The 21,201-nt window shown below is 38.4% G+C and overlaps 1 protein-coding gene across 2 annotated transcripts in view; it reads left to right on the forward strand.

Moving 5' to 3' along the window:
• LOC124596433 (COP1-interactive protein 1) overlaps window positions 1-21,201 on the forward strand; it is a 398,432-nt gene that overhangs the window by 270,454 nt on the left and 106,777 nt on the right. For both annotated transcript variants that reach the window (XM_047135568.1, XM_047135569.1), the window contains exons 16-18: window positions 643-770; window positions 2,559-2,829; window positions 16,064-16,219. In XM_047135568.1, coding sequence (XP_046991524.1) covers window positions 643-770; window positions 2,559-2,829; window positions 16,064-16,219 — 555 coding nt within the window. The remainder of the gene's footprint in view (window positions 1-642; window positions 771-2,558; window positions 2,830-16,063; window positions 16,220-21,201) is intronic.

The following is a 21,201-nucleotide window of genomic DNA, read 5'->3' on the forward strand; positions in this document are numbered from 1 at the left end:
GAAACAACATGGATGTGTATAACTGTAGTCTGTGAAGCTGGAAAACTCTAGAGGAGGGCTTTATCCAGTAGTGAATGTTAAATCGGTGATGATGATGAGGACAATAATTTCACTGTATTAATACATTTGAAGTGCTGAGAATCAATAATGGCATAAAGCACATCACCATCGACTGTGAGATTGTAGCATTTATTCATGCTTCTAAAATCCGTTGCTCTTGTAGTGAGTCTGTATTCACTGTATTAAAAAAAAATATACATTTCTCATATTTCCCCTTAACACAAATTAGCCCTTACTTTTTCCCTTCTCATAAAACTGTACATGTTCTGTATCACTGAATTACCTATCCAGTTCTTGTAGATTTTCACTTCATCTCTTTCATTCTTGGACCATGCAAAAACTTGGAAAATTTTCTCCTAACTGTAAAATGGATATCTGGCAATAATCAGACCGTTCATAAAATTTACTACATGTTTTTAAACTTATGATCTGATCTCAAAAGGAAGGGTAAGTTTCCCAGATGTTTGCAAATATATTGGGGTAGTCACCCATCTTGCTAAAATTTTGTATATATATGCTTAGAAACTGGTGAAATGATGATAATGCCCTTGCTGACTTAAAAAAGATTTTGCCCATGCTTAGGTGCTTGAAGATGAATTGTCAGAGCTTCGAAAGAAACTGATAGAAAAGGAGAGAGACTGTGAGAGACTTCATGCTGAATTAACAGTAACACAGAAACGATTCTCCAAAGGAACCATACAAAAGAGCAAGTATGTAATGCAGTGAACATTTTTAATTGAATCTTCTCAAGAATTCTTTTAATTTTCTTTTTTCCTACTGTTGTGTTGTACTCTTTTACACTCTTTTATAACAGCAGTTATGATGTTAAATATTAATTTTGATTCATTTTGCTGAGAACTGTAACCTATATTCATTGTTAATATTTGAGTCATTGTCTTCAGATTTCTATTATTATTACACTGTAAAAGTATTTATACTACATAAAAACTTGAAAACACAGAATAGTAGTTTTGAAATCAGACCAAAAAGATTTTTGTAGGCAGCAGAGACATATCAATCATTATATTTTCTGGATAGTCTTGGATCTTGTTCACTTGGACAGTTTTTTTTGTCATATATATGAAAAAAATTTGTCCTACATTGGAGATGTATTGCAAATAAGACCGTATTTAATTGAAAGCTATTATTGCATATTAAAGGTACACATTATTCTGTCAGAAAATCAGTGACATTTATGTAGTGCAGTCCTTGAGGGTAGTAAACATAATAAAAATCTACCTGTAAATGATGACTCAGTGTAAGTACAATCATGTTGAAATCATTACAATGTTTTGATTTGATTCTAACTTTGGAGAGTAATAAAGACAAGGCAGTTTTTGTTAGCTTACATGAAGTTTTCTTTAAGGTTTCCTGAGAATGTGGACCTGTAGTTTCCACTTGACAAATGTAATTGTAAAACCAGTAGCTGTAAGTGCTACTGTGAATGGGAGAGTTTTCATCTCACTAAGAATTCACCCATTAATGAGAACTACCAATAATATGTTTGAAATACATATGCCCATTTTACTGTAGTCATAAGTATCACAGATAATGAGTAACTTCTTTCACCATAGTCTCTACAGACACATTACCATTCATGCCACTACACATGATTTGCTGGACATTTCCCAATTCAGAAAATGTTATTAGATTCATTTGATATCTTGCACAACATTAATTAATTCTAAAGTATGTGTGTTAAAGCTATTGTAGAAACCTTCACACATCTGAGTGTGATCTCAGTATGTTTAACACTTATTAGTGTATGAGAAAATTTTTCAATTGTGGCAATAGCACCTAAAATATTACATCCTTTACAAATAAGAGAATTCTTTTATCAGTTTCACTTTTCATTTCATTAAATATTTTAATATACAAAGTAAACAATTAATTATTGATAAAATTATTCAAATAGATGCATAAAAAATCTACTCACCAAGCAGTGACAGAACACACACATAAAAGACTGTTGTGATTGGCAAGCTTTTGGAGTCAGTGGCTCCTTCTTCAGGCAGTAGGGTTGAAGGGGAAGGAAGAAGGGTGAAGGAAAAGGACTGGAGAGGCCTAGGAAAAGGGATAGATTTTGGGAAAGTCACCCAGAACTGTGGGTCAGGTGAGACTTACCATACGGCCCTTCTCATCCCATATGGAAAGTCTCCCATGACCTGCGATTATGGATGACCGTACGGGATGAGAAGGCCCGTGTGGTAAATCTCCCCTGACCCATTGTTCTGGGTGACTTCCCTGAAATCTAACCCTTTTCCTAGCCCTCTCCAGTCCTTTTCCTTCACCCTTCTTCCTTCCCCTTCAACCCTACTGCCTGAAGAAGGAGCCACTAGCTCCGAGAGCTTGCCAATCACAACAGACTTTTATGTGTGTGTTCTGCCGCCACTTGGTGAATAGATTTTTTTATCTATCCAATTAAATAAAGTAAACAGTTAGAAATTTGTGATATTTTCCAAGACATTGCAAGGTTATATAAACGTTATTTATTTTAGGTCACTGGACAGCAGTACAGATCAACAAACACTTGACCTGAAACGTCAGCTTCAGGTAATTGAACAGGAGGCTGCAATTCTGAGAACACGAACACAAGCCCTAGAAACTGAAAATGAAAAGCTTACTGCTGAAAACAAGAAATTGCAGCTTGTCAGAGGTACTAAGAAAACTATGAATAGTACTGCTACTGATGAAACGTCTGATAGAGCAGTAGAATTAAAGGAAAGAATAGCAGATTTGGAAAGGCAACTTGAAGAAGCAAACAAAAAGGTACTGTCTTATTTATTAAGTGCTTTAAAAGGTCATTTTCTTAATGCTTAACACAAAAAACTCTTATTCTTTATTTGTGGTTTGAATATGTCTTCTTTCTCTAAGGACTGTTCTATTAATAAATTGAGAAAGTTTCCTTTTTATTTCTATGTCCAGCATGGTACCCCATGCAGTTTTGTTGCATTATGGAGAAATAATGGATTAGTATGCATTAACTTTAATAAATTTTCTTGATATATACAGTGATGTGTGACCTAGTATTCAAATACAATCCATCTTATTGGTGTGCTTGTGTGCATTATGTGTGTGAAAAGCATTGAAAGAGAAAAACATACTAATTGAAGTCATTACAGAACCAAAGAAGAACCTTAAAGGAATGAAATAATTATGGAGTATGTAATGATTTACAGCTGTGTTGCACTTAAAATGCAGGCAAAAGCTAGGGTAACAATCTTCATTCATAAATGTTGAAAATCAAGTATTGAAAACTATTACTTCATTAGGGAGAGGCTTGTATCCATGGGAAAATAAGTACAAGTTACCTGACTACATTAGGCATCTATGAGTGTGGAGAGGGTAAGGAAGAAAGAACAAAAAACTTCCATCAAGTACTTCAATGGCAGATTGATAAAATTAATTTACAGAATCTAATCATACGTGGCAGTTTCCAAAAGGCTCAGGTAACAAGTAAATTAAACAATGGAAAGTCCAGGTTGGAATATAAACAGTTTTGAAAAGAATAGATTGCACTTTAGAGCGAAGCTTTCATCAGAAAAGAAAACATACACAGCCACAAAAACGGGTGTACCTGAGGCACATGTGACCACTATTACTGGTAGCTCTGGGCTGACTGCAGCTGTTGCATTCAACAGAAGCAGCAGTCTGGAGTGGGGCAGGGAAAGCAGATGGATAGCAAGGTACAGTTGGGGGGAGAGGAGAGCGCTGTAAAGCAGAGAATGCTGGAACCAGAGGATGGAAGGACAAAGCTTCCAGATGCAGTGTAGTGAGGCTGGAGAGGGGGAGGAATGGGGGGGTGGGGACAGAAAAGAGGAGCGGAGCAGGGTGAGTGAATTGGGAGGAGGTGATAGGATAGAGGTGGGCAGAAACTGTTGGGTGGAAGGTGTGGAGACAGTAAGGTTGAGGCCGGAGAATGTGTTGTACGGATGAAAGGCTGGTGGTGGAAGGGATAATCGAAATGGTCCAGGTTGTGAAGCAGCCATTGAAAGTTCTGTTTTCATTCAGCACAAAAGTTGCAGTCTGCCCAGAACAGCTGGAGGCAGCAGTCATGCATGCATGTAATGTGCCTCTTTGTGATGATAGGTGTGTATGTGTGTGTGTGTGTGTGTGTGTGTGTGTGTAATATTGTTCTTATACATACTCTGCTGTATTGTATTTTATTTTCCTGTAGATTTGATTTCATGTTGGGATTCCACAAATATATTGCACATATCCTGTATTCCCTCCTCCCTGTGTTCATCTCTTCATTCCCGTCTCCCTATCCTCTTGCCTTCCCAACTCTAGTTGTCTGTCCCCTCCTCCCCTCATTAAAATCAAGAGCTCAGATGGAAACCCAGTTATAAGCAAAGAAGGGAAAGCATAAAGGTGGAATGAGTGTATAGAGGGTTCATACAAGGGCGATGTACTTGAGGACAGTATTATGGAAATGGAAGAGGATGTAAATGAAGATGAAATGGGAGATATGATAGTGCATGAAGAGTTTCACAGAGCACTGAAAGACCTAAGTTGAAACAAGGCCCCGGGAGTAGACAACATTCCATTAGAACTACTGGCAGCTTTGGGAGACCCAGCCCTGAGAAAGGTCTACCATCTGGTGACCAAGATGTATGAGACAGGTGAAATACCCTCATACTTCAAGAAGGATATAATAGTTCCAATCCCAAAGAAAGCAGGTGTTGACAGATGTGAAAATTTCTGAACTATCAGTTTAATAACTCACAGCTGCAAAATACTAACACGAATTCTTTACAGACGAATGAAAAAACTGGTAGAAGCCGACCTCGGGGAAGATCAGTTTGGATTCCGTAGAAGAAAGGCAAATCTACATTTCTAGCATTTGTAGACTTAGAGAAAGCTTTTGACATTGTTGACTGGAATACTCTCAAATTCTGAAGGTGTCAGGGGTCAAATACAGGGAGCAAAAGGCTATTTACAGTTTGTATAGTAACCAGATGACAGTTACAAGAGTCGAAGGGCATGAAACGGAAGCAGTGGTTGGGAAGGGAATGAGACAGGGTTGTAGCCTATCCCCGCTGTTATTCAATCTGTATATTGAGCAAGCAGTAAAGGAAACAAAAGAAAAATTCGGAGTAGGAATTAAAATCCATGGAGGAGAAATAAAAACCCTGGGGTTCGCCGATGACATTGTAATTCTGTCAGAGACAGCAAAAGATCTGGAAGAGCAGTTGAACAGAATGGGCAGTGTGTTGATAGGAGGATATAAGATGAACATCAACAAAAGCAAAACATGGATAATGGAATGTAGTCGAATTAGGTCGGGTGATGCTGAGGGAATTAGGTTAGGAAAGGGGACGCTTAAAGCAGTAGATGAGTTTTGCTATTTGGGGAGCAAAGTAACTGATGATGGTCGAAGTAGAAATGATATAAAATGTAGACTGGCTCAGGCAAGGAAAGTGTTTCTGAAGAAGAGAAATTTGTTAACATCGAGTATAGATTTAAGTGTCAGGAAGTCTTTTCTAGAATAGAAGCTTTTGAAATGTGGTGCTACAGAAGAGTGCTGATGGGTAGATCACATAACTAATGAGGAGGTATTAAATAGAATTGAGGAGAATTTTGTGGTACAACTTGACTAGAAAAAGGGATTGGTTAGTAGGACATGTTCTGAGGCATCAAGGGATCACCAATTTAGTATTGGAGAGCAGCATGGAGGGTAAAAATTGTAGAGGGAGACCAATAGATGAATACACTAAGCAGATTCGGAAGGATGCAGGTCGCAGTAGGTACTGGGAGATGTAGAAGCTTGCACAGGATATAGTAGCATGGAGAGCTCACAACAACAACAGCCTTCTTTTCCCTCCCACCCTCCTTCCTCCCTCTCTGTGTGACAGACGGGGCGGGGGGGGGGGGGGGGGGGGGGCAGAGAAGAGGAGCTGAGAGAGCAAAAGACTGGTGGGTGCATTGGCAGAGAGCAGCACACAGTGAGGGTGAGAGAACATGATTGGGAGGTGGTGATAGGTAAGAGGGGGGCAGAAACCACCCTCTCTCCCAGTCCATCTCCTCCTCCCTCTCCTTCCATCCTCCGAACATCATCACCATATTCATCTCCTCCTGCCCACCTCTCTCTATCCATCTCCTTGTCCCCTTCTTTCTCTAATCATATTCTCCTCCCACTCTCCCCATCCATCTCACACTGCCCCTCCCTCTTTCCTTCTCTCCCTCTCTATTAGTCTCCTGCTGTCCTCTCTCCATATCCATTTCCTCTTCCTCCTCTTACTCCCATCCTGCTTCCTCCCTCTGTCAACTTCCTCCTGCACACCTCTGTCTCTGCCCCTCCCCTATCTCAAACTTCCCCAGCTGGCCCATCCACATGTGTATGCTGCCCTGCAAAACAGGTTGATGAAGTAGACTGACACTATTCTAACACATCATGGTAGACAGCCTACACATCAGGACCTGGAAAACAGTTTCGCGACCCCAACATGTAGGGTGGCCTGCAAAGCAGATTGACTAGGCAGGCCAATACTACTCTCACACTTCTCACCTGTCATGCAGGGCAGCCTATGGCAGGGGTTACAAAAATGCATTTCCCTATATCTCCACTCCTATTGTAGCTGGGATGTTATAATCCCCATAGTGTTGATACTCGTGTGTGCTGCTGTTTTAGTGCCAAATTTAGCTGAAGTCAATCCCAGGGTTTGGAAGGATATTAGACATACACACATACACTCTGCTTTATACACTGCTGGAAAAAAATTAATACATCTGGAAACATGACATCAGTTTGATCCAATGATGGCATACACTACGTGGGAGATACTAGATGTACTGATAAGGGTTTCAGCACTGTCTACCAACAGATAGCATAATGGCATAACTACCAGAGCTCCATCTTTGTCTATCCTCGAATAGGGAAAGCTCACAGCCAGAAGGTTCAGAGTAGCGCAAACATGTGAAGCAAGGAGGCAACCATGCCACTTAGATCCAATTGTGGTTCCTACAGCCAACGGAGTAAATTTGAAAGGGGTCAGATTGTAGCCTTCCAAGTGGCAGGAGATCCTTTCAGAGAATTACCACACAAGTGGCATAACATGTGCAACAGTTCTGTTACCAGTGGTCATGTGAACATTCTCACATCCATAGACGAAGTTCTAGACATTCACACAGGACAGATGCCTGACGGAACCGTCATATTTAAGGGCAGCAGTGGCAGATCATACAGCTGCCACAGCACAGAAAAGAGGGCCTGTGAGCCCAGCTGTGTCAACATGAACTGTTCCAAACTGATTATTAGCAGTGGCACTATGCACACCCACAACTCTAATCCATCTTCCACTAACACCACAGTATTAACATGTACATCTGGACTGATGTTGTCAGAGGATCACTTGAAAGATGGAATGTCATCTGTGGTCTTCAGTGATGGAAGCAGATTCTGCTTGCATGCAGGTGATGGTTGTTTGTGCATACAATGCAGACCTGGTGAGAGCTGTCTAGTAGAGTGCATTTGTCCAAGAGGCCCACCCCAGGCCTTATGGTCTGGGTTGTGATAAGCTACAATTCTTGTTCACCTTTGATGTTTCTGGAGGGGATGCTAAAACTGAGCTCAGTGTGTACTGTTCTTGGAACAGGAAGGTGGTGTGTTGTTTCAGCAGGATAATGATCACCCCCACGCTGCCCTTAAAGCTCAGTGTGCTCTGCAAGAGGGGCGGCAACTTCCCTTGCCAGCATGATCTTCAGGTTTGTCTCCAATACATGTGGCATATAATGAGAAGTGATCCATGTGACTTGTCAGCCAACAACTCTTACAGAACTACATAAACAGGTTCAGCTGGAATGGAATAACATATCCCAGGACGGTATTCACCATCTGTATGATTGACTGGATGCCAGAGTCAGTGCCTGGATGCTACATCATGTACTAATACGGTGTTTCAGCATGAATCAATACCTGGTATCTCAGAGCTGATTGTTCTATTGATCTGTAAATGTAATCATTTCATGTACACAATATGCACTGTTGCAACAATAAATCTTGAGTGAATTGTAAACCTGTGAAAGGATGTACTAGTTTCCTTCCAGCAGTGTTTATAGAGAGATTAATTGCTCATTGACATGTGTATATATAAGAGTGCTATTGATGTAAATTATCATATAGTAAATAAATAAAACATCTAGATCATTTCCTAATAAGTTAGAAACTAATACCTCAGTTAAGAAATGTTCACAAGCTCTGATACTGGCTCAGACCACTGTATACTAGTTGCAGAGTGTAAACTGTATAAAACATAGAAGCTCCAAAAACCTTAATAACACTGTCTACATATTGTAAGAAGAAAACATATGAAAGAAAGTCTGAAAGAGTAACTATAAAAGAAAAAATAACCTATGCTAAGAAAATAATTAGAGAAGCACAACAAGTGTCTGGACAGGAATCTGTTAGTGTAATAGATATTAATATATATGGCAGCTAGAATTTCACTTATAAAATTATGAACTGCAGTAAGAAAGATATTGTAAGAGTAGATGTGGTCCAAAAGGATCAATGTGTGAAGTCCTACAAAGAGTTATGGTGCAAAAAGAGGAAGACCTAGCAAAAGAAGAAGACAAGTTGAACCAATTACCAGAGAAAAGCTTTAGAAATTCAAAAAATGAAAACCAGAGTAACTATTGGAGCAGATAAAATAAATGCAGAGCTATTAAAATATAGAATCATGATAGTAATCTATGCTGCCCAACAGGTAGATTACCTGAACATAAAAGACAGTAGAAGTAATATATCTGTTTAAGAAAGATAACCATGAAGTGTGTAAAAAATGCAGTGTTTCATTTTAACTAACTATGTAAGCTGTTGTTGCAGCCTTCAGTCAGAAGACTGATTTGATGCAGCTGCCCATGCTAATCTGTCTTGTGCAAGCCTATTTGTCTCTGCATAATTACCACAGACTTCATCCATGTGAACCTACTTACTGTATTCAAGTCATGGTCTTCATCTAAAGTTCTTATTATGTAAGTTGTATGTAAAAATAATAAGCAACAGACTTAAAACTAATTTCAGTAATTCTCACTGATGAGAAAAAAGAGTGGATTTAAGAAAGAAATTTCAGCTACCTATTACTTATTTAATCTGCAGTAAGAGAGAGAAGATGAGAATTCAAAATATGTTTCTGTAAACAGTGCTACACAGCTTCAGTGAATTAAAAGAACAGCATCATGAGACCACCAGACGCTGTTGTAGTGTGTATTCATTCATGAACGACCTGTTTTGGTCAAGTGACCTGTTTCACTCAGCTGACTATTTTAAAGTCATAGATACCATTACATTAGGTTAAAGGAAGGTTCGTTGCTGTTGAGTATGTAACTGCAACTGATATATATTTATGTACTTTTCACCGAGGAACCTTCCTGTGACCTGATGTAATGCTATTCTTGACTTGGAGGTGGTTGCTTGACTAAAACGGATTGTCCACAAAGAAATACACATTACAGTAGCTTCTGGTGGTTTCATGATGCCACTCTTTAGATGAGAATTCAACCTGCAAACAAATGTATCTTTCACAGGCTTTGTATTTAAAGCAGTTGACACTGTAAAGAGCAATAATGGATATCACAGCAAGTTAATAAAAGCCATAACATCTATATAATGCTGTATAAGGAATCATTCAAGACAGATGAAATTTTTAAGAAATGAAATAGTGTGATGGGGTCTCCAATAACACACACACATACACCACCAGCATCATTATCTTTGTCACCATTGTCAGTCATTTGGCATTGGTTCCTGAGGCCACCTTGAAACATCTCTCTGCATTATTGTCTTCAGCTTCCATGTTGCCCCTGCAAATTTTCTGATTTCACTAAATTCATAACAATTTTGAAACTGGAAGCAGTATTTAAACTATATTAAACTATCAAAAAATCGAGCCTATAATTTAAAAAATTTACTTTTTGCAGGTATGTCCATTGATGTGGCAATACACAGATGGTTACTTTTTGTTGTTGTGGTCTACAGTCCTGAGACTGGTTTGACGCAGTTCTCCATGCTACTCTATCATGTGCAAGCTTCTTCATGTCCCAGTACCTACTGCAACCTACATCCATTTTAATCTGCTTGGTCTCCCTCTGCAACTTTTACCCTCCACACTGCCCTCCAATACTAAATTGGTGATCCCTCCATGCCTCAGAACATATCCTACCAGCCGATCCCTTCTTCTAGTCAAGTTGTGCCACAAACTCCTCTTCTCCCCAATTCTATTCAATACCTCCTCATTAGTTTGTGATCTACCCATCTAATCTTCAGCATTCTTCCGTAGCACCACATTTCGAAAGCTTCTATTGTCTTCTTATCCAAACTGTTTATTGTCCATGTTTCACTTCCATGCATGGTTACACTCCATAAAAATACTTTCAGAAATGGCTTCCTGACACTTAAATCTATACTCAATGTTAACAAATTTCTCTTCTTAAGAAACACTTTCCTTGCCATTGCCCATCTACATTTTATATCTTCTCTACTCCAACCATCATCAGTTATTTTCCTCACCAAGTAGCAAACCACCTTTACTACTTTAAGTGTCTCATTTCCTAATGCAATTCCCTCAGCATTACCCAACTTAATTTGACTACATTCCATTATCCTCGTTTTGCTTTTCTTGATGTTCATCTTATATCCTCCTTTCAAGACACTGTCCATTCCGTTCAACAGCTCTTCCAAGTCCTTTGCTGTCTCTGACAGAATTACAATGTCACCGACGAACTTCAAAGATTTTATTTCTTCTCCATGGATTTTTGTGGTGTCACCGCCAGACACCACACTTGCTAGGTGGTAGCCTTTAAATCGGCCGCGGTCCATTAGTATACGTCGGACCCGCGTGTAGCCACTGTCAGTGATCGCAGACCGAGCGCCACCACACGGCAGGTCTGGAGAGACGTACTAGCACTCGCCCCAGTTGTACAGCCGACGTTCATAGCAATGGTTCACTGACAAATACGCTCTCATTAGCTGAGACGATAGTTAGCAAGGCCTTCAGCTACATTTGCTATGACCTAGCAAGGCACCGTATTCAACTGATAATTAATATTATGAAGCATGTATTGTAACGAGAGATGTTCTACAATTGTGGATTAAAGTTAAGTATTCTACCAGTTACCTCCTGTTTTGCTAGTCTTATTTCTCTGAACTGTTCCAGACCTAACGCCAGTCAGCGTGTAATTAAACGCGTGCATTTCGGCCTCCTCTGGAAAAACAGTGTTGGCTCTTCTGCCAACACTACAATTTTAATACCTACTCCTAATTTTTCTTTTGTTTCCTTTACTGCTTGCTCAATATACAGATTGAATAACATCAGGGAGTGGCTACAACCCTGTCTCACTCCCTTCCCAATCACTGCTTCCATTTCATGCCCCTCGACTCTTATAACTGCCATCTGGTCTCTATAAAAACTGTAAATAGCCTTTTGCTCCCTGTATTTTACCCCTGCCACCTTTACAATTTGAAAGAGAGTATTCCAGTCAACATTGTCAAAAGCTTTCTCTAAGTCTACAAATGCTAGAAACATAGGTTTGCCTTTCCTTAATCTTTCTTCTAAGATAAGTCATAGGGTGAGTATTGCCTCACGTGTTCCAATACTTCTATGGAATCCAAATTGATCTTCCCCGGGATCGGCTTCTACCAGTTTTTCCATTTGTCTGTAAAGAATTCGTGTTAGTATTTTGCAGCTGTGACTTATTAAGCTGATAGTTTGGTAATTTTCACATCTGTCAACACCTGCTTTCTTTGGGATTGGAATTATTATATTCTTTTTGAAGTCTGAGGGTATTTTGCCATTCTCATACATCTTGCTCACCAGATGGTAGAGATTTGTCAGGACTGGCTCTCCCAAGGCTGTCAGTAGTTCTAATGGAATGTTGTCTACTCCCATTGCCTTGTTTTGACTTAGGTCTTTCAGTGCTCTGTCAAACTCTTCACGCAGTATCATATCTCCTAATTTATCTTCATCTACATCATCTTCCATTTCCATAATATTGTCCTCAAGTACGTCACCCTTGTATAGACCCTCTATATACTCCTTCCACCTTACTGCTTTCCGTTCTTTGCTGAGAACTGGGTTTCCATCTGAGCTCTTGATATTCATACGAGTGGTTCTTTTTTCTCCAAAGGACTCTTTAATTTTCCTGCAGGCAGTATCTGTCTTACCCCTAGTGAGATAAGCCTCTACATCCTTACATTTGTCCTCTAGCCATTCCTGCTTAGCAATTTTGCACTTCTTGTTGATCTCATTTTTGAGACGTTTGTATACCTTTTTGCCTGCTTCATTTACTGCATTTTTATATTTTCTCCTTTCATCAATTAAATTCAATATTTCTACTGTTACCCAAGGATTTCTATGAGCCCTCATCTTTTTACCTACTTGATCCTCTGCTGCCTTCATTACTTCATTCCTCAGAGCTACCCATTCTTCTTCTACTGTATTTCTTTCCCCCATTCCTGTCAATTGTTCCCATTTGCTGTCCCTGAAACTCTGTACAACCTCTGTTTTAGTCAGTTTATCCAGGTCCCATCTCCTTAAATTCCCACCTTTTTGTAGTTTCTTCAGTTTTAATCTACAGTTCATAACCAATAGATTGTGGTCGGAGTCCACATCTACCCCTGGAAATGTCTTACAATTTAAGACCTGGTTCCTAAATCTCTGTCTTACCATTATATATTCTGTCTGATACCTTCTAGTATCTCCAGGCTTCTTCCATGTATACAACCTTCTTTCATGATTCTTGAACCAAGTTTTAACTATGGTTACTTACCGTATGTAATTTGTCATTTGAACTATCTATTTAAACAGTGATATGTTGAGATCTCTAAAATTAAAACTTAAGTTAAGGCTTTCTGAAGCAAAGATTTGGTATGAAGCAAATATCACATTTAAGATAATTTGGCTGTCAAGGAGGCCTACACAATGATAAAGATCTGAATGTAAAGCTAGCCAGATTTGCTTTTTTCCAGCAAAAAAAGTTCTTTAATCCATTTACCATTGACTTGCCTGGCTACATGGGTCACCGATCCCCATTTAAATTTAGCTGTAGTCTTAACAGATACTTACATTCAGGACAATGTTGACATTGGACTTTCTGATAACAAGTGGATACTCAAGTGAAGATCACAGAACAAAATAAATAATGTGACAGGAGCCATAAGAAGCACCTCTTGAATGTAAACTAAGTAAATACCACAACACCTGGTATGAATACATACAGAGCTGTTAAGAAAATTATCATTCCTATTATTTTATATCAGTTGTTCGATAGGACCTAATTTTCTTGGGTGCTGAGTAGGCGTCTCTCCTCAGATAATCTGACCTACAGAAAAAAAATTGTCAGAGCTGTGATGAAAACAAATGACAGGCAGTCATGCAAACCATCAAAGGCCTCATGTTATTGCCAATTCCTTTTCCATTTACACATGAAATACTTCTCTTTGAGCTAAAAACCACACAACTTTTCGATTGAAATTCTTTTACACATGCTTATGAAACAAAGCATATACCTCTCTAATATTGTCCCTTTTAAAGACCAGAAGTAGCAGTTGTGGTAATAATTAATGTCATCATCATCTTTATATTTGTTTTTATTTATTTTTTGTTTTGTGTACTTTTTAAGTGCATATTTATATAGGATTAATACAGACAGCCAAATAATAGGAGCTTGACACCCAAAATATGTTGCTGAGGATTATGTTTATTACATTAGTGGCTCTGATAAAGTAATGAAGTAAACTGTAACAGCAATGGGTACAGAGCAGTGTCTCACACAGAGCATTTGTAAATGTTTGCTGCCTTTTCTTATCATTTCTATATTTTAATGGCTCTTAAAATAACTGTAGCTTTTTGGCATTAAATTGCCCAAATAATGCAGTACTTGATGATGGTTCTAAACTATTGTATCCAAGAACTATGCAGCCTTGTCAGCATGTACATAGAAGAGAGTAGCCTATCTTAACATCACCCAAGTACAGGGTACAGGGTGTTCTTAATTAAAGTTCCAGTTTCAAAATACTGTAGAAAAACAACCAATGCTCAGAATGACATCAAATTTAAACTGCTTGTTATTGATACATGGGGAATGTCGTGGAACAAAAAAAGTTCACAAAAACTTGATCACTAGATGGTGCTGTAACCTTCACAATATGTCCAGAGCCAGTTGCAGCACAAGCCTGTTCCTTGGTTTGCATCTTAGATGCCCATGAAGGATCACGCATTGCCGGTAAATAATTTGAAAAGATAGGTTCTCTTGAAATGTAATGTGGCACAGTGGTAAAAACATTTTGATCCAAAGTCTGTCAGAGGTGTGCCCACAACATTGCAGTAGGGGTGCAGAGGGAATTCCCCAAACATTAGATATGCCAGTGAGCACAGTGCATGAAATCCTATGAAACATCCTGAAAAGCTATCCACAAAAAACCACCTGCGTTTAGGAGTTGCTTCCTGCTGACTTTCCAGCAATACAAACATTCACTCTGGAATTTCTTACTGATATGGAAGTGGATGATGGATGGCCATGGAACAGACAAAGCCTATTTACATCTCAAAGGTCATGTCAAAATGCAGAACTGCAGAATATGGACAATGGAAAATCTACACACACATCATACAGTATGACTTCATTCTGCAAAGGTGACTGGGAGGTGCAAGTTGGCAAGTTGATGGCATTGTTTATCATAGGACTATATTTTTTGGAGGAGATGAATCCTACAGATCCTGTCATCTGTACCATCACTGGTAAATACTAGGAGACTCTTTTGCACACCAATGTCGTTCCAACCCTTCAGCGGTGTAGATGTGTGGGTAGTATCATTTTTATACAAGGTGGCACTTCTCCACACATTGCACAGTCAGTGAAGCTGCTGCTGCAGAGGTGTTTCAGAAATGCTAAAATCATCATCATCTGCTATATCTCTACAGTCTGGCCATCCAGATTACCTGATCTTAATCTGTGTGACTTCTGGTTGTGGAATTATGTGAAAGAAATTGTGTTCAGTGCTCGAATTATGATTGTAGCTGGACTGAAGGTATGCATTGTGCCACACATTTGAGTGCGAAACATGACTCTGTCATCTGTTATGGAACATGCTGTTTCTCGATTTCAAATTGTGACATAAAATGGTGGACAGCATATTGAACATGTCTTGCACCAATCTCATGACAATTAGAAACAGATGTCATTTTGCTTTTTGTGTCGTTTTTGGCCTCAGGACAATTGAAAACCAAATTTTCCCATCTGATGTGGTACGACATTGACATGCTTACCTAACTTATAGAGCCAAAATTGTTGACTGCCAAATTTGTGCAGTCATGTACATTGAAAAGCATGGATGGTGTAATGTGCAACTCAAACCATAGCTATCATATTGCTATTTATCTGTTATTTATAACTGAACCATTTATGCTAAGATTCTTACAGTGCCATCTCTTGGTAAAATTTTTGTTAGAATTTTTTTGGTTCTATGATGTTTTCCCTTTGTCAATAATATGCTGTTCAAATTTGAGATCATTCTGAGAAGTGTTTCTCTTTCTACAACATTTTGAAAGTGGAACTTTAATTATGGACACCCTATATATATCTGGAAGGGAAGGCATTAAATATCATTGGTAGGTGGTATTTGATAAGCTGAAAGAGAACTATGAGAATTTAATTGTGCAATGCTTACTTCCTGGGAATCATCTAACTTCTTGCTTATTCAGTGACCCTCCAATACTTAATCATTACTTCACACACACACACACACACACACACACACACACACACACACACACACACACACATACACACACACAACAGAGGGGGAGAGGGGGGGGAGGACAGAGAGAGAGAAGAGAACGTGTAGAGAGAGAGAGAGAGAGAGAGAGAGAGAGAGAGAGAGAGAGAGAGAGAGAGAGAGAAGAGAACATGTAGTGAGTCTTGACATTCAGTAGAAATATTTGATGGTTTGTCTTAAAAGTACTGCAAATTTACAAGGTGGTGCTCTCTAATTCCACTTATTTCATAGGTTAAAGAACTCCAAACAAAGATTGATGAGCAGGAAAATGAGAAAAAGACAGCAGAACCAAAAAAGAAAACTGTTAGTCCAGAAGTTTCAAAACTCAGGAAAGAGGTGAAGGCAAAGACTGAAGAACTGGAGAAGTTAAAGACTAATTTTACGAAGGTATGTAAAATTTTGCTACATTTCCATTAATAGTAACAATATTACTCAATTTTCTAGTTGTTCATATGATTGTAGACTGCAGTTAATCCTGGTATCTTTGCTGCTAATACCAACAGTGCAAGTTTATCATTTGCTGTTTATACTTCTGATTTAAACTGATGCAAAATATCAAAATATTTGGACCTGCCAGTGGTCACATGACTGGCTGGATCATGATACTGGATGGAGAGTATCTCACAATGAACATCGTTTCCCATAGTGATAGTAAGGATTTGACTACTAAACGTCACTGATTCCGTAAGGATCAGTGAAGACTTCACTGGCTTATATGAGACCCCGAACACTGAATCAAAAACTCTGTTTATTATTTTAAAAGACGTTTTTGCTTGTCTTGTTTGTCAATGGATAACTTAAGAAGATGATGGTGCCTCGAATATGAGAGGTAAGTTCAAAGGACTAAAAAGTTAGTTTTGGACATACAACCAAAAGCATGTTACATGTACTGCACTGCTCACAGTTTAGACGTGGCAGTTGTAAAAAGTCTCCGCCATCTTATGTATATAAGGGATATTATGGCTTTAGCCAAGGACTTAATAAACACCGAAGGGAATCCAAGAAAATGACGGGACTTTTCAGAAGCATACGCTGTGATAGCGCCAACGACCAAGCTGGTCTACTACTCCTGTGGCCAACTCTATCAACTGTGTGAGCTTCTAGTATCTTGAGAATATTGAAAAACTTTGAAGAACTTCTAGAGTTTTTTGAAACATTTTCTGCAGGGGACAAAACAGAGACAGGTTACAAATGTGCAGGCTACCGTTAGTCAATGTTGCAATTCAAGACTTATTTCTTCTTACGTCTTTATTGCCATGCAATGAACGCAGTAGAGGATGTCAATGAAAAAATTCAATGCTCTCATCTAAGTGTTGCTTACCTGGAACAAATATATGAGGAATTGATTTGTATATTGAATGGAAGGCTTGATAGTTTTGAACACTTTTGGGAATTGTGTTTAAATTAAAAAAGTTCAGAAGTTGATGATACGTCACTTCCTCAGAATTGAAGTACACCAAAGAAGTATGAAAACAATGAAGCCAGCTCACCACACACTTTCAAAACCCCAAAGGGATACTACAAAGCTGTTCACATTGAAGTTTGTGAAATGGTGCAGTCTTGCATTACTGACCGGTTTGCTTCAACTGGACTCAAACAAGTCATTGCAGTTGAACAAGAGTGCTTGCTTTTAGTAAACAGAGGTGAAACAAATTTGGAAAAATCAACTGAGTTTTTCAAAAATGATCTAGACATTGAGAGACTGCACTTACACTTGAATATGTTAGCCAATATCGCTAATAAAAAAACAACTGGTCTTAAAAAATATGCATGATGTAAGAAAGTACTTTACACAAGAGCCTGCACTTGGGGAAATGTTATGTGAAGAAGTGAAGTGCATTAAGCTTCTCCAAGTAGTTCCAATCAGAACAGCAACAGCAGAACAGTCATTTAGTGCCCTTAGATGTCTGAAATCATATCTCCGGTCAACAATGGGACAGAAGCAATTGAACAACTTGGCTGTTCTTCATGCCTACCAAGATATTTTGGACGAATTGGATATCCGTCCAGTCATTAACAACTTCATATTCAGTAATCCAGTCAGACGGTCAAAATTTGCACCTTTCTAAAGACACTCTAGCCGTAATAATGGCATTTAGAGCAATATTAAAAATCTTTATAAAAGAGAGAATTAAATACACACATAATGTTAAATTTTCGGTTTCAAAATATTAGTACTAGTTTAGTACTGTATTAGTTATTTTCAAATACTTAAATATTTTTAGGGTGTACTTTTTGACTGAAAGTATTAGGCATACTGTATTAACTTCATTAACTGTGTTAAACCATTAACTTTGAGATATTGTTTTTATTTAATTAACCCTCAGCTTATTCAAAGTAAGCTTAAATTAGCTATTTCACTTATTAATCAAAGTGCTATTACTGCGTGACAGCAATATCTTATGTTTTACTCTTTTAATGATAGTTTAGGATTTATTTAAATATAATTTCAGTCTTTTCAGAGCCATATATTCACTACTCTGTAATAGTCTATAAGCATGATTATTACTGTAAATTAAATTAGCTTTTTATGAAAATACCATGTGTGTTTATGTTTTGCTTCTTTTTCCAAAGCCAAAAAATGTGTCAGGCTTGTTGAGTTTCCCAGAGTGTCAAGAGTCCAGTTTTTGGGGTTCTAATGTTGACCGTATGACTCTAAAAGGCTTAAAAATTTTTCAAAACTCACTATTTTTCATCTAAAATTTAGAAAATTTCCCCGGGCAAGACCCCTAGCAGGCCCTCCCCCCCCCCCCTCCAATATTTTGTATAAGTCAGTGCCCCTGCAGACGAGAGACGAGTATACGGTAATATCAACAGCAGCAGAAAATGGTGTAATGGGGGAGGGAATTTTTTATGAATAGTTACAAAGTACACAACTGTGAAGAAACCATGGATAACAGAAGAAATACTTCAGTTGATCAATGAAAGGAGGAAGTGCAAAAATGTTCCGGAAATTCAGGAATACAGAAATACGAGTTACTTGGGAAAGAAATAAATCAGATGTGCTGGGGTGCTAAGGCAAAATGGCTGCATGAAAAATTGTTGGAAGTACTGACTCAGCAGATAAAAAAGTCAAAATAGCCTTCAGTGAAATTAAAAACAAGGATGGTAACATTAAGAGTGCAATGTTAAATGCAGAGAAGAGAGTAGATAGGTGGAAAGAATACATTGAAGGCCTCTATGAGGGGGAAGAATCGTCTCACAATATGATACAAAAAGAAACAGCATTCGATATAGAAGAGATAGGGGATGCAGTATTAGAACTAGAAATTAAAAGGGCTTTGGAAGACAGGATCAAATAAGGCAGAAGACATAGATGACATTGCATCAGAATTTCTGAAGTCATTGGGGGAATTGGCAACAAAACAACTGTTCAGTTTGGTATGTAAAATGTCTGAGACTGGCGACATACAATCAGATTTTCAGGAAAACATTGTCCACACAATTCCGAAGACTGCAAGAGCTGACAAGTGCAAGAAATATTGCACAGTCATCCTAACAGCTCATGCATCCAAGTTGTCAACAAGACTAATACACAGAGGAATGGAGAAGAAAGTTGAGGAGGCATTAGATGGCAATCAATTTGGCTGTACGAAAGGTAAAGGCACCTGAGAGGCAGTTCTGATGTTGTGATTCATAATGGAGGCAAGACAAAATAAAATTCAGGACATGTTCATAAGATTTGTCAACCTAGAAAAAGCATTCAACAATATCAAATGGTGCAAGGTGTTTGAAATTTTGAGAAAAATAGGAATAAGTTATAGGGAGGGATGGGTAACATGTAGAAGAGCCAGAGGGAACAATAAGAGTGGAAGACCAAGAGCAAAGTGCTCAGGGTAAAATAGTGTAAGACAAGGATGTAGTCTTTCACCCCCTACTCTTCAGTCTATGCACTGAAGAAGCAATGAGAAAATAAAATTAAGTTTGGAGAGTGGAATTAAAATTCAAGGTAAAAGGACATCAATGACAAGATTTGTTGATAATAAGATTCAATGATGTCATTGCTGTCCTGAGTGAAAGTGAAGAAGACTTATGGGATCTGCTGAAAGGAATCAACAGTCTAATGAGTACAGAATATGGACTGAAAGTAAATCAAAGAAAGATGAAAGTAATAAGAAATAGCAGGAATGAGAACAGCAAGAAACTCGACATTAGGATTAATGGTCATGAATTAGGCAAAGTTAAGGAATTCTGCCACCTAGGCAGCAAAATAACCGGTGATAGATGGAGCAAGGAGGATATCAAAAGCAGACTATTTTTGTTTTCTTTTGTTTTGTTTTTTGTTTCTTAGAGTCATCAGTTTTGTGACTGGTTTGATGCCACCCCATGAATTCCTCTCCTGTGCCAACCTCTTCATCTCAGAGTAGCACTTGCAACCTATTTCCTCAATTATTTGCTGGATGTATTCCAATCTCTGTCTTCCTCTACAATTTTTGCCCTCCATAGCTCCCTCTAGTACCGTGGAAGTCATTCCCTTCTTTCTGTCAGTGTTTTCTACATATTCCTTTCCTTTATAGTTCTGAATAGAAGCTCCTCATTCCTTATCTTACCATTCCATCTAATTTTCAGCATTCACCTGTAACACCACGTCTCAAATGCTTCTGTTCTCTTCTGTTCTGGTTTTTCCCACAGTCCATGTTTCACTACCATACAATGCTGTGCTCCAAACATCCATTCTCAGAAATTTCTTCCTCAAATTAAGGCCTGCGTTTGATACTAGTGGACTTCTCTTTGCCAAGAGTGCCCGTTTTGCCAATGCTAGTGTGCTTTTGATGTTCTCCTTGTTCTGTTCGCCACTGGTTGTTTTGCTGCTTAGGTAATAGTAAACTTCATCTACTTCGTGACCATCAGTCCTAATTTTAAGTTTCTCATTGTTCGCATTTCTGTGACTTTTCAATACTTTCATCTTTCTTCAATTTACTCTCAATCCATGTTCTGTACTACAGACTCTTCATTTCATTCAGCAGATCATGTAATTCTTCTTCACTTCTACTCAGGATGGCAATATCATCAGTGAATCGTATCACTGATATCCCTTCAGCTTGAATTTTAATACCACTCTTGAACCTTTCTTTTATTTTATTTCCACCATTGCTTCTTCGATGTACGGATTGAACAGTAGGAGTGAAAGACTACATCACTGTCTTACATCCTTTTTAGTCAGAGCACTTCATTCTTGGTTGTCGACTCTCATTAATCCCTCGTGGCTATTGTACATATTGTGTATTACCCATCTCACCCTATAGCTTGCCTCTGTTTATCTCAGAATTTTGAACGTCTTGCACCATTTTACATTGCCGAAAACTTTTTTCAGATCTACAAATCCTATGAATGTGTCTTGATTTTTCTTTAGTTTTGCTTCCATTATC

This window comes from Schistocerca americana, chromosome 2, assembly GCF_021461395.2.
Source record: "Schistocerca americana isolate TAMUIC-IGC-003095 chromosome 2, iqSchAmer2.1, whole genome shotgun sequence".
In the NCBI taxonomy this organism is placed as follows: domain Eukaryota; kingdom Metazoa; phylum Arthropoda; class Insecta; order Orthoptera; family Acrididae; genus Schistocerca; species Schistocerca americana.